At 41.8% G+C, this 14,385-nt stretch overlaps 1 protein-coding gene across 1 annotated transcript in view; it reads right to left on the reverse strand.

Annotated features, from left to right (window-relative positions):
- The window catches only part of LOC123967453 (serine protease 33-like), an 11,294-nt gene extending 1,453 nt beyond the window's left edge, over positions 1-9,841 (reverse strand). Inside the window, exons 1-9 of the mRNA XM_046043551.1 lie at positions 9,787-9,841; positions 8,757-8,777; positions 8,485-8,647; positions 7,209-7,483; positions 4,605-4,750; positions 4,271-4,523; positions 3,590-3,752; positions 1,836-2,110; positions 37-176 (exon numbers count right to left, since the gene is read on the reverse strand). Coding sequence (XP_045899507.1) covers positions 37-176; positions 1,836-2,110; positions 3,590-3,752; positions 4,271-4,523; positions 4,605-4,750; positions 7,209-7,483; positions 8,485-8,647; positions 8,757-8,777; positions 9,787-9,841 — 1,491 coding nt within the window. The remainder of the gene's footprint in view (positions 1-36; positions 177-1,835; positions 2,111-3,589; positions 3,753-4,270; positions 4,524-4,604; positions 4,751-7,208; positions 7,484-8,484; positions 8,648-8,756; positions 8,778-9,786) is intronic.
- Between the last annotated feature and the right edge of the window lie 4,544 nt (positions 9,842-14,385).

The following is a 14,385-nucleotide window of genomic DNA, read 5'->3' on the forward strand; positions in this document are numbered from 1 at the left end:
AAAATCAGACTCGAACACAGGAGTAAAACTGATCACCTGACAGATGTCCTTCCCTCCAGCACCGGCACACATCTTGTTGTTTGTGATCAGGCTCAATCCGTAGGTACAGCTACACTGTCTGTTCCCCACAATCGGCAGCTGCACCTCCATTAGCTTTTGTGGGTAAGGAAGGGACACTAAAGAGACAAATACAGTTTAGTAAACAGCACAAGTGGTGAAATGTGGTTTCATATGGTTTCACCCAGAACGGCCAGTTCTACATAATCGTACAGGCTTTGCCGTCTAAGGCTATCGCTACTGGGTTTATCCCTCGCGCACACACACGCAGTACTGAAAAATATTTTCCCATACCCACCCGCGTGATTGGCCGCCACCATGGTCTCACCCTGTCTATAAATTGGGGTGAGATCGGACAATCGGCTCAGAGCGGAAAGCATCCGGCGTCATGTCGGCTATGCACGGCCTCAACACTCTTGGTGTTCTGTTGATTTATGCTACCTATTGCGATGCGCTACTTAGCAGTTCTAGCGAGTAGCATGAGTTATCTTTAAACAAACATAAATTAGCTAGCTCGTTGTACTGGATGTTGTGGTTAGAACAAGACAGCAAATAGGCTAAATTTACTAGTGTAGACTAATTCAATGTAATATTAAAGAGGTCATATTCTACTTTTTGGCTTTTCCCCTCCCCCATTATTGAGTTATATATGTTTTTTGTGCATGTAACAGGTTTGCAAAGTGTAAAAGCCCAAAGTCCAGCCCAAAGGGAGTTCCCATCTCCCACGGAAAACTGCCTGAAAACAGCTCGTTTTGTTTACTGTAATGTAGAGACAGAGCTCAGTTAAAACTTCATGGATGAAAGATTCTTTTGTTACAGATTAATAACTCACCACTCTGAAACTCTCGCTCCAGTCCATGTTGCTAAGCTGGTCGGCAACATGTACAGCTGAACCAAAGCTGTTTACTGGCTTCTCACGACCCGCCCTACTCTGCTTCTGATTGGCTATTAATCCATAAGTCCTTAAGTTAACTGTGCATGTGCAACTCCCAACAAACATCTTGTGGTTGTGAGATGTATCAGTCCATCTCTCAGTCGAGGCAGATGGCCGCTGATATTGAGCCATGGTTCTGCTCGAGGTTTCTGCCTCTTAAAGGAAGTTTTTCCTTGCCTCTGTCTCCTAGTGCTGCTCTTGGTGGGAACTGTGGGGCTTCTGTAAATAACATCACAGAGTTCGGTCTAGACCTGCTCTTTTATGAAAAGCGCTCTGTTGTCTGTCTGTAACTGTTGTTGTGATTTGGGGCTATATACTGTAAATTGAATCCATAAGTAAAACGAAGCCTTCAACACAGGGTGAGAAGAAGAGCTGCAGCAATGCGCAGTATGATAAAAAAAATGGTGTTTTTTGAAAATTAAACCATGGAAACCTGTTCTGGTACAAGCCCTAAATAAGATTTTGAACCTGACAATGAGCAGAATATGACCTCTTTAAAGCACAAAGAACTTAAACTGTTCCTCTTTTATTTACTTTCTTACTTTATTCAAACTGTTTAAATTGATAGAATTAACACAATTTACTGTCTTCGGGATAATCATATGTTTTAATACAGTATCAACACACTTAGAAAATATTCAAACTTCTTCACAAAACTATGTGTTAATGTCAAGACAAATCATGATATAAGGATCCCTGCACACAGTAACAGGAATGATTTGTTTCTCCCCTGGTAAAGGAGGAACTGCATTTTTGCATTGAAATTTCTGAAAAACACAGTTGTTGACACCACTGTAGTTACACTATCTCTGAAAATAAATATAATCCAGGTTTTCTGACCCACCTCCAGTTCCAACATTGCCCCAGCCGGTGGCCCAGGAGACAGTGCCCTTGTAGAAGGTGCTGCCTGTGGCTGCCAGGCAGACGGGCTGGACGTAGGCGTTGAATGTCACCGGTGAGGAGAGCTTCAGGAGGCAGATGTCGTTTTCAAAAGTTCCAGGGTTAAAGTTGGGATGAATGATGATCTGTGATACTGCCCGAGACACTTGATTGGGGTTTGTTCCCTGTAGACTCTGGAGACCCAGAACCACAGTCAGAGTGCTCGTGCCTACGCCTGTGCTGAGGTTATGAGAAGAGAAACAAAAGATAGATGTGGCAACAGGGAGATATCATTCCCATCATCCTTAGTCATTCATGTGCTCAATTAACTTTTTCATGACCTCAAGACCTAATTATGGAAATTGTTTCTAAAATTAATAATTTTCCATTCAGTCTGCAGATACAGTCCATGTTCTTTGCATTTGTTGCAGTCGAGAATTCCAGAAAACTAAGGATTCATTTCTACCTCATTCTGCCTTATCAAATTTTTTTTTACAACAAAGCAATCTCCAAGTATACAAATCAAATGAAGTTCAAAATGGAACTTGTGTTTCAGGTTGTTAAAGATCACAATTTGGTTAGGTTTAGGAAAACGTCATTGCTTGGGTTGAAATAACGACGTTACTTTCATGACTTCACTTATGTTCAATAGTCTCCAGTCACCTGTTTTTAGCTTTCATAAATGAAGCTACAGGGCTTCCCCCAGTGCGTTACAAACTGACACCAAGGAGTTTTTGCCACGTAAAAAGAACACTTGTTTACACATGCTTTCAAAAAGTTTAGGGGACATTGGTATTCTCTCTTCTGGTTAGCTCTAGAGCTGCATAGGGCAGAAATTAACTCTAAAATGCAGACTAAACTCATGCAGACTACATGACTTTCAGCGTCGGCTGTCTTGTGATGGGAGTCTTGAAGTCGTTGTGACGTTCACACTACGTGACTGATCGGTGAGAGGGGGTCACACATTACACGAGTGGACTGCGGCTGTGTCACCCGACGCTGGTCTCCAAACCACGATTTGTCAAGAAAACACACGGGAAATGGGAAATGACGCAAACCTACAGACAAAACAGCTGTTATTATTAAGATGGTAATTACAAAGACAAAGAATCTGGGTGAAAGAATGGATTAGCACAAACAGGTAGGGATGTCTGAGCTACAGCGAGAGATGGAGATGAAAGTGTTTTGAAATGAAAAAGTAGCTGCCTGCTCTCATTGGCTGGATGTGGATGTCGGCTGAACTCCTCCAGATACTCCTCCACCGATGTGTCAGTGATGCTCCCAGACGCATCGCTGACACATCGGGTCAGGGAGCTGTTGAGATGGGTCTTCGAGTAGTTCACACGTAATGAGTGGCTGATTTACCCCTGATGACAGCCTGACGGTTGCCAAGCTTACCGACTGGGAAAGTGGGCTTAAAACGTGTCGTGTGATTTAGGCTTAGGTTGCCTCTTATTCATTTTCATCTCTGCCTCTTAGAGCAGTTATTCCAAACCTTGTTGGCTGGTGACCCCTCAAAAAGGAGGCATTGTCTGCTTGATTCCAATCACCACATCTTGAAACAATCCAGATTTTATCCTTGAATGGTAATGAATGATAAAATCATTCAGATTCGAGTAGGTCTAGGTGGGGAAGGTTGGGAAACACTGCCTTAGGCAGGCTGTTTACAGGACTGCGTGGCAAGTAGTTTTTTATCTCGACCCTATCCTCACTAGTTACCTTGTGATGCAGTTAGCAGCTGTCAGCACCCAGTCATTGTTAATGAGGGTTCCTCCACAGAAGTGGGTTCCAGAGCTTTGCAGACTGGCCTGCCAGGGCCAGCTGCCTGCAGAGCCCACCAGTCCTCCAACAATCTTAGTGTTGAGCGTAGGCTGACCACACACTGAGGAGGGGGACAATAAAGACACAGGGTGAACAATCCAGGGTTGACAGCAAATACAAACAATAATGATTATGTTACATTTAGCTGATGCTTTTATCCAAAGCGACTTAAAAAAGCTATATATGTCTGAGGTTGCACGCCTCTGGAGCAACGAGGGGTTAAGTGTCTTGCTCAGGGTTTACAAAGTTTATGTCTAACAAAATGTTTGAAACGTCCAAATGGTAGATGGAGAACAAGTTAAAAAGTTAGCAGTAAAACTGTGACTCAGCATCTAGTTGTGAGCGAGACTCACTCCTGTGATCTCAATGGTATAACATTATTATTTTAACAACCATGGTGTTGCCATGAACTTCATTCTGTACAACAATTTGTGAACGCATCACCATTAAATGAACTTCATTGCGCAAAACAGTAAATGAACACATCTACATTCAAACAGATTCTGAAACGAAACATGAAACTGTTTGTTAGAAGAAGAAGAAAAGTATCTAATATAAGCTTTCTGGGGCAAAACTTACCTTGGGCTATGGGTGGTGGCAGGGCAGGACAGGTGACGCTGAGGTCACCGTCGGTCCCTGTGGAGGTGAAGGTGATGAAGCCCGGCTGGTTGATGGTGATCTGGCTGTTGATCCAGGACTGATACTGGGACACTCGGGTGTAGCCTGATGGGATATTAGGCACTGCGCAGCCCTTATTACTGAGGAAACTCGTGATTCCCCCCTGGATCCAGCGACCGCCCTGCTTGCTCACCAGCGGACCTCCTCCATCCCCCTTTACGGAAAGAAACATTTAGGAGAAGGAATCTTTGCGGAAGGCAAAATCAGACTCGAACACAGGAGTAAAACTGATCACCTGACAGATGCCCTTCCCTCCAACATTTAACTCGGCGCACATCTTGTTGTTTGTGATCAAACTCAATCCGTAGGTACAGGTACACTCTCTGTTTCCAACAATCGGCAGCTGCACCTCCATTAGGTTTTGTGGGAAAGGCAGGGACACTAAAGAGACACAAATTTAGTTTAATAAACAAGTGTTCACATGTTTTGAAATGGTTTCAAACAAAATGGGAGTTCAATAAATACATCAGTGATCTGTGGCACACCTCAAGTATTGCCAGATGTTCCTCTATGGATCAAGCAAACATTGTCCCTACTTGAACCCAAAGGACCATGCCAGCTGTTTTTCTATGTCTTAGCCCATTAAAGGTACAATGAGTAGCGTTAAACCAAAGGGGAGGTCCGCCACCAAACTTCAAAACACTTGCAGTACTTCAAATTAAATTTATATAGCGCCAATTCATTACAAAAGTTACCTCATTCACTTTTTATATATATAGCAGGTCTAGATTGTACCATCTATTATTATGAACACTTGGTGACGGAGGCAAGGAAAGACTCCCATTTAGGAGGTAGAAAGACCTCGACCGGAACTGTGACTCAGGTTTGGTGGCCGGCGTTGGATAGCGAAAGAGGACGAGGGGGTGATGCAACACAATATCCACATAGAACTGCATAAAAGGTAAAAGTGGTTGTGGTGCAGACAGAAAATAAACAATGTTATTGATAATTCTAGTAAAATTAATAATAATAGTAGGATTAATAATAATTGTAGCAGTGGCGGCAGCAGGAAGCTCGCAACCACAGATCTAGACCCCACAGCTCCAGAGCCAGAAACACCTGCAGAGAGCAACAGACGGAGAGAGGAGAGGGACGAGAGAGCAGCAAACTACAGGAGAGGGAAGTAGTAGAGTTAGAAACATGTAAGAAAGAGATGAAGAGGAGAGAGGAGCTCAGTGCATCATGGGAAATCCCCCGGCAGTCTAGGCCTATAGCAGCATAACTAAGGGATGGTTCAGGACTCACCTGAGCCAGCCCTAACTATAAGCTTTATCAAAGAGGAAAGTCTTAAGCCTACTCTTAAATGTGGAGATGGTGTCTGCCTCCTGAACCCAAACTGGAACCTGGTTCCACAGGAGAGGAGCTTGATAGCTGAACGCTCTGGCTCCTAGTCTACTTTTGGAGACTCTAGAAACCACAAGTAACCCTGCATTCTGGGAGCGCAGTGCTCTGGTGCGGTAGTAAGGTACTATGAGCTCTTTAAGATAAGATTGTGCCTGAAAATTAGGGGCTCTGTAGGTAAGAGGAAGGATTTTAAATTAATGGACTTTTTCAAGCAGCCTGATAATAAGGAATTGCAGTAATCCAGCCTAGAAGTAACAAATGCATAGACTATTTTTTCTGCATCATTTTTAGACAGGATGTTCCTGATTTTCGCAATATTACGTAGGTGAAAAAAGGCAGTCCTTGAAATTTGCTTAATGTGGGACTTAAACGACATGTCCTGATCAAAGATAACTCCAAGATTCCTCACAGTGGTGCTGGAGGCCAGGGCGATGCCATCAAGGGAAACTATATCTTTAGATAATAGATATAATATAACACATCAACAGTATAACACTCAAGACAAAAATGTATTTTTACGGAAATTTGTCCTAATGACATGGTCAGAAGAGAGTATTTTGTTTTGAATACCACATATTTGATGCATCATGGGTACGACACAAAATGTGAATGTATGAATAATTATCATTAACACTACTAACGTGGAGTTTAGTCCACATAAATAGGGCAACTCCACGTTAACCACAAAGATAACCTGTTCTGAGAAGCTTAGAGATTCAACATAAATTGTCATGGCAGCAGATCTCAGGTAAAACCTCTCCACCTTTCGTAGTACGGGTTAATCTGGAAGTTACACCTCACGTCACAAAGTTACTCATAAAGTTACTTTGATAAGCCAGTTGCCGTGTTTTGTAGTCCAGGCCCTGTGGCTCATATGTGTGACATCTGTATCTCCCTGCCTATGTGTGTGTGTGTGTGTGTGTGTGTGTGGGGGGGGGGGAGTCTCCCTTATCCTGATTACCTGATGTGTGCCACCTGGTTGTGCCCCACAATGCTTGTTTGCTCTTGAATAAATGTTTTTTAGTTCTGTTCAGTTCCTGTCCGGTCACTGTAGTATGTTGAGAGTTCTGCTTGTCTCTGTGTGGTTGCATTTACCAGTTTTATTTGGATTTAGATTTGTGTAACAGATTATAACCTTTGTTTGACATTGCAAACTGATATCAGCTCTCCAGTGTTGTGTGTTTGGGCTCAAACCTGCTTAGCACTCAATGAATTCTGAGACAACATAGTTATTGCCACTATTGTAATTAGATCATTTTTGAAAACAAATGTAATCCAGGTCCTTTTTGACCCACCTCCAGACAACCTCCAGTTCCTCCAGTTAATGTCACAGACAAATCATGATAAAAGGATCCCTGCACACAGTAACAGGAATGATTTGTTTCTCCCCTGGGTAAAAGAGGAGCTGCATTTTTGCACTGAAAAACACAGTTGTTGACACCACTGTAGTTACACTATCTCTGAAAATAAATATAATCCAGGTTTTCTGACCTACCTCCAGTTCCAACATTGCCCCAGCCGGTGGCCCAGGAGACAGTGCCCTTGTAGAAGGTGCTGCCTGTGGCTGCCAGGCAGACGGGCTGGACGTAGGCGTTGAATGTCACCGGTGAGGAGAGCTTCAGGAGGCAGATGTCGTTTTCAAAAGTTCCACGGTTAAAGTTGGGATGAATGATGATCTGTGATACTGCCCGAGACACTTGATTGGGGTTTGTTCCCTGTAGACTCTGGAGACCCAGAACCACAGTCAGAGTTCTCGTGCCTACGCCTTGTCTGAGTTATCAGAAGAGAAAAAAACAGTGCAAAGACATGAAAAGCAGAACTGTAGTCAAGAACATTTCAGCAGACACTAGTCCATCTAGTTTGTATGGAGCTTGTTAGATGTTAAAACAGGGAGATTCAAATACTCACAAGTTAGTAATTTGTTTCATAATAATAAAAATGATTCCCTCATCTTAGTCATTATTAACCCTAACATGCTCAGTATACTTTTTCATGGCCTCAAGTCCTAATTCCATAAGTTGTTCCCTCAAATTCTTGATTAGTACTCCAGTCTGCACATGTAGTCCATGTTCTTTGCATCTGTTTAGGTGGAGACCAACAGAACTTTTCTGGACCGAAAAACATCTGTAACATCAACAGGTTTTTTCCCTCCTGTGTTTGCTTCTTCTGAGTCTTTAATTCTAGATTTATGGTCGTCTATATTTGGACTAAACTCTCAGGAATGATCTGCCTTACACATGACTGAATGGAAATGACGCTAAATGATGTAGAAAGTGTTTCTTGCTGACTGACTCTCTCTGACTTTAATTGTCTCGATAATAAGTTAAGTTAATTGGGGAAATAACAGAAAAGAAAAATCTTTCTAATAAATGAAGAAAGTTGTTTGTTCTGCTTTTGTTGTTCAGACTGACAGCGAAAACATTTTAACAAGACGGCAAATCATTAAACGAATCGCATATAAAACTTGGCAGTGATACACTTGAGTTTAGTCAGGACTATTTGTCTTCATGAAAACAGTGTTGCGATGAATCAGATCAGTACGATCAGCTGTCCAATCAATAACGGCTATACGATAAAGGGGCGTGTCGATCAGTAAAAAAAAAGAAAAGACAAACAACAGACTTGAGCTGCACCCCATGTTTACAGTCCGATTAGCAACATGTGATGTGAGAATGGACTTGGAGACGTTTAGGACCAGATTGTTTCACAAGTAACCAGTTCACAAAGCTAAAAAAAGCTAAATCATTGTCGGCCCTACCCTTACTGCTTACCTGGTGCAGCATTGAGCAGCAGTCAGCACCCACTGATTGTTAATGAGGGATCCTCCACAGATGTGGGGCTCTGAGGTTCGCAGACTGGCCTGCCAGGGCCAGCTGCCTGCAGGGGCCACATCTCCTCCGACAATCCTGGTGTTGAGTGTTGGCAGACCACACACTGAGGAGAGAGACAAAGACAAAATAGGAAAATAAGAAGAATAGAAATATGTCTAAAACGTTCCAGTGACAGACAGGAAGTAAAAAAGAGAGTAGAAACTTTGACTTACCATTCAGTTGTGAGTGAGACTCTGAAAACACAAAACAAACAATATTTGATACAGAAATTGTGTATTTATTTATGTCTTAGCTATATTGAAGTGATATTTACATGGGAGGAATTTTGTCATCATTTGTAACATTTCTTACTAAATTCATTCAAACACAGAAAAACGTTTAGCCCTGTCTTCTCTCAGCTAACAGGATAAACATTTTTGCATTTGTTAATCCTTATTTTTCCCAATTTCTGCCACATTCAGAAAAAAAAGCATTTGCTGTTACATGGAGGAAGGTTCACTCTGCTCGTGGATGATTAACTGTTCAGTGAACAGATGTTCTTCTTCTCCTCAGTTAAAGATTTTCAAACAAATCTGTAGTCACACAGTGTCGGTACAGTGACCATCTGTTTCTCTAATTTATCCACATATCCCTGGATACAAAAGTTCCATAAATGGCTTAAATTAAATCCACAAATATTTCTTTAATTGCATGCTTACAAAAAACTCATACTACAAGGACAGACTGAAAAGAATAAGACGTTTTTAAGGTGGCTTTAAGTTGCAGAATTATATGTAAATTCTGTGACTTTAATTTTAAAATAAAGGATGGCCAGCAGGTGGTCTTATAGACTTCAGCGGGTCCTGAAGATGGGGCTTATCACTTAATGAAAGATCTAAAATCTGGATCAACTTAAAACTTTTTAATATTTATTTAAGAATGTTCTGCAAGTGGAAGATTTTGTGTCTGTTTCATGATATCTTGTCAATCAGAAGCACAAATCACAGGTGTGCAACAGGGTGCATAGATTTACTGTAACTTCATAAATGTTACTGTGGGGTGAAACTAAATTAGAATCACATTAAACAACGTTTTGCAATAAACACAAACTTTAATAGACAAAAGAGACATGAAGCATGAAGTTAAAAAAACTACACGTAGTGGTTATTGCAATGTTTTTCACAATTAGTATACCATTTTGAAAAAATACATGTTTTCAAATTAGTCATCATTTTGTACTAAATCAGTGAGGAGGGTTCTTACCTTGTGTCAGGAGAGTCAGCAGAGTCGCCACACAGATCACTTTGTAGAAAACCATCGCTGTAAGTACATATCATCAGATCTGCACCTGCATAAATACTCTTTTTCTCCCCTCCCTCCCTCCCTCCATGTCTACCTCCAACACAAGCCCAGCTGTCCAGCGACACGCCCAACATCTCACCTATAACATGTTTCACAAAAAAATGTGTTTTGGACTCAAATGGAACCCAGATCTTCAAGACCAGGGCCCCTATTCTGTTTGCTGGGAGGCACAAGAGGCTCATTGTTCTTTTGTGTGCTTTCTAGCAATGAATGCAGTTTTTTCTATTATTTTCACACATGGGGACACTGCACAGCTCATGTGTCTGATGGACAGGATGAACATTGATAAACCGTAAAATGAGGACAGTCGGGAAATTGACAGATTATGTTTCCAGCATGTTTTCTGGAAAAGGGGAGGTTTTTTTTGCTGTGTTCCTTTTCTCCATTACTACATGAGCTATTAGAAGAGGTGTGTGCTCACATGCCTAAGACGTAAAAGTATTGGGAAATTGTATCAAATTGCTCCTCGTCCTAATTAGTTCATCCTCATGGGTAGTATTATACGGGGAAAGACCACAGCTTGCAAATTTTTTTATATTTGAATGAGAGAGTAGGACATGCCTTAGACCGCAGCTGAAGGTGAGCAGCTATTAAAATCACGCATGGACTTAGCGTGTGACGGCCTTTTTTAATGCAGTTTATGGTGCAGGCTCATAAGGAAAAATAGCTTTCATGTATTTAAACCATCACCATTGAGGGAGGACCCAGTTTTTTGATAATAACTTCTACAGTTTTCAACTAATCCATCTTCTATCATAAAATTGTTCCCTTAAAAGTGTTTTATGAGCTTTTCACATCTATCTGATGACAAATTAGAGTTCTATTGTATTGCTTGGGAACTTTACCTGTCAATCTTTTGTTGAACGTCATAAAAATGCGCCCCCCACTAGACCGCTCCTGTATCCATCTGTGTTTAATACAGGATCACATCTACATTTACTCATTTGGCAGACGCTTTTCTCCAAAGCGACTTACATTTGAGGAACAACATAAAAGCATCAACAGAGCATCAAATACAGCACAAGATCTACAACTGACAATACCTAGTAAATAAGGGCAGCAATAAATACTACTAAGAACTAATAGCACAAATTGCATCAATGGGGTAAATTACTAAGGAAAGAAGTAAGAGTTAACAAAAAAGTATAAATCAGTACAAGAGCGTTGTAAGGAGACAGAAGAAGAAGAGCACAGGAAGAGAACGTTAGAGAGGTTATCAGAGGAAGTGTTTTCAGGAGCTTCTTGAAGTCAGAGAGGGACGCCCCTGCTCTGATGGCGTGTGGTAGCTCGTTCCACCATCATGGTGTCACAGATGAGAGAACAGGGACATCGATTGCTGTGTGAAGCTGGGTGGCATACTAAGTGACGTAGGGCCTGATTTGATGTTGTGTAGAGCAAAGCGGCACGACTGAGAGACAGCAGCAACATGGTCTGAAAAGGACAGCTGGTCATCAATCATGACACCAAAGTTTCTCACCACCCTGGTTGGAGTGATGGTGGAGGAGTCATCTGTGAAAGAAACAGGGTGCTGCGTGCATGCAAAGACAAATGGACCCAACATTCCTTTTGGAGACACAGGATGGGTTTCTATAGAAATATCATGAAAAAGAGGGTCTTGTTGCTGAAGGGGCAGTGTGAAGATACAAGTTGGAAACTCTGCTGCTATGTCAGCTCACACTGGCTGCTGGAGCCATTTCACTAACATCGCAAAGTTAAAATGAGCCCAGGAGAGAAGAGACAAGGCAGTTTAATACAAAAAGAGATGTAAAAGAAGGTTGGTATCAAACATGCAATGCATGTGAGTATGAAGGTGGATCTTGAACTTTGAGTCTGGAATCAAGAATTTCAAGTGGCAACAAACAGAATCTGATTGAGAATAAAATAACCTTCACAACTTTAAAAATCTGTGTCCTCTCTCGATGGGGATCATTATTTTCTAAAACTAAAGCAGATACGCAGCCTCGGCCCACCGCCTAAGAGGGCAATACAAACAAGACAATATTCACATGCACTGGTCCGGTAAAAAGAATCTTGAAGTTGTTCCTGTCGTACATTCATCACACCTCATTGTTAGACATTCACCTGTGAACATAGCTGACCTGTTTGAGGTGCCAAATGATTTACAGTATATGGGCAGTTCAAAGTATGACATGGGCCTGATGAAAGATGCCACACATCTGATAGTTCATCCAAAGTTAGATTTTTGATGACTTGATCATTTTGATGATGTTTGAGGCAATATACACTCAAACAAGAAGAACTTGAAGCTAATAAACCTGTTTTTGATCTTGTATCCACAGTGCATTGGCTGAAAATCTCATTCATTGATGACCTAATGATCTGCAGTCCAAGAAGCACGCAAATCTGACACTATTGTGATGCTAATTTTTCCCCCCTGCAACAGCCACAAGGCTAGCCTTTCTAAAGATTGATTTGCTCAAACACAAGTGGCATATCTGGGACATGTGATCACAGCAGAGGGCAAATCTCTCTTGCAAACGCCATCCAATCTGTCAATATATACAAAATTGAAAAATGTCTGCATGGTGGTGCAGTGGTTAGCACTGTCGCTTCACAGCAAGAAGGTCCGGGGTTCGACCCTTGGTCGTCCCAGGCCTTTCTGTATGGAGATGGCATCTCTCCCCGTCTCGATGTGGTTTCTCCCCGGGTGCTCCGGCTTTCTCCCATTATCCAAAGACATGCAGGCTAGGTGAATTGGTGCTGCTAAATTGCACTTAGGTGTGGCTGTGAGTGTGAGCCACCGTTCATGTCTTGGTGCCCTGTGATGGACTGGGGACCTGTCCAGGGTATAGCCCATCTCCAAAATCAGCTGGTCTCCAGTGCCCCTGCGACCCTGTACGGTTGACGATGCTTAGCAGGTGTTCTTGATCATAAAAGTTTATTAAATCAAGGAGTTCAGCATCAATTACAAGCTCTGCAGCAGCTTGGAGAGTGACCCAGCCCGACGGCCACTCTGTCTCTCTGTACATCAAACACAGCTTATATAGGATGTGTTTAGGTATCTGTTAGACACCATAGAAGGGTTTGAGTCTGCAAAATAAGGCACCAATCCATATAAGGGCACAGTGCTATAGGATATGTGTAGGTATCTGTTAGACACCATATAAGGGTCTGAGTCTCCACATAACCACTGACCTCTGCTCTCCCCTTAAAAGGTCACTAATCCTCTATCCAGCTGCTACAGTGTTATTTTAAACTGTTATGTGTCAAATGCACATATATTATACACCACACAGGAGTGACTTAATACTGTAGACAGTGGATCCCAAATGATTCAAGAAAGAGGCAAATCTCTCTCTTCCATGATTCATGGTGATAATCTCAGTGCACTTGACAGAATGACTTGGACTGACTAAACTGACAGAGCTTTTAGTGACTTAAAGGGCTATTTATAGTTTAAACAATAGTCAGGTTCCCACAGGTTTTGCTTTTTCTTGCTGTAATAATTGTCCTTAACACCTGTACTTGTCCTACAGTGACAGTTAAAAAAAAAGTGATCCTGTGATTGAATTCAATGAAATTACACCACGTGAAGGAAAGAAATACTGCCTTCATGTTGTGAACATTAAATGTGTTGAAGTTTTCCCTCTGCTAAACAGGAAACCAGGTCATTGGTCAAAGCCCCACTAACTGAAAGGTGAAACATTCCACATGTCCACTTGTCAAACTGTCCACCGAAACAGCTGTAAGCTACTAGTATTGTAGCTGTAGGCTACTTCGGTCTAGGCAAGTCATTGCAAGCTCATTCCAGAGCAATACAGCAACTTCGTCCCTCCGTTCACAACCCAAATCACCTATCTGAGGCCCATGGAAAATCAGTCACTGCAATGCTGACGACTCTTCAGTAGTGTAGGCTGCCCACTGCTCCTTGGAGACCAACACAAAACCCCAGGAAGAGAATAATAATAATAATAATAATAATAATAATCTTTATTTGTAGAGCACTTTTCAAAAACAAGTTACTTTAACAAGTGTAAAGACAATAATACCCAAGAGACAATAATACAAAAACAATACAAGATAAAAGCATGAAAACATTGAAAAGACTAAAATACACGTTTAAGTAAAATACAATAAAAGGGATAAAATAAAGTCAAATAAGATCGGGAAAAGCTCTCCTATAAAAGTATGTTTTAAGAAGGGACTTAAAAGAGTTCACTGACTCAGCCGACCTGATTTCCTCGGGCAGGCTGTTCCAGAGCCTCGGGGCCCTGACAGCAAACGCTCTGTCCCCTTTAGTTTTCAGTCGAGACTCTGGAACAGACAACAGACCTCTGCCCGAGGATCTCAAGGTACGTGCTGGTGCGTATGGGACTAAAAGGTCAGAAATATAACAAGGCGAGAGGCCATGAAGAGCTTTAAAAGTGATCAATAGAATTTTAAAGTCAATTCTAAAACATACTGGGAGCCAGTGTAATGAAGCTAAAATAGGAGTAATGTGGTCATATTTCTTTGTTCTGGTTAAAAGCCTGGCAGCTG

This window comes from Micropterus dolomieu, linkage group LG02 (genome assembly GCF_021292245.1).
Source record: "Micropterus dolomieu isolate WLL.071019.BEF.003 ecotype Adirondacks linkage group LG02, ASM2129224v1, whole genome shotgun sequence".
In the NCBI taxonomy this organism is placed as follows: domain Eukaryota; kingdom Metazoa; phylum Chordata; class Actinopteri; order Centrarchiformes; family Centrarchidae; genus Micropterus; species Micropterus dolomieu.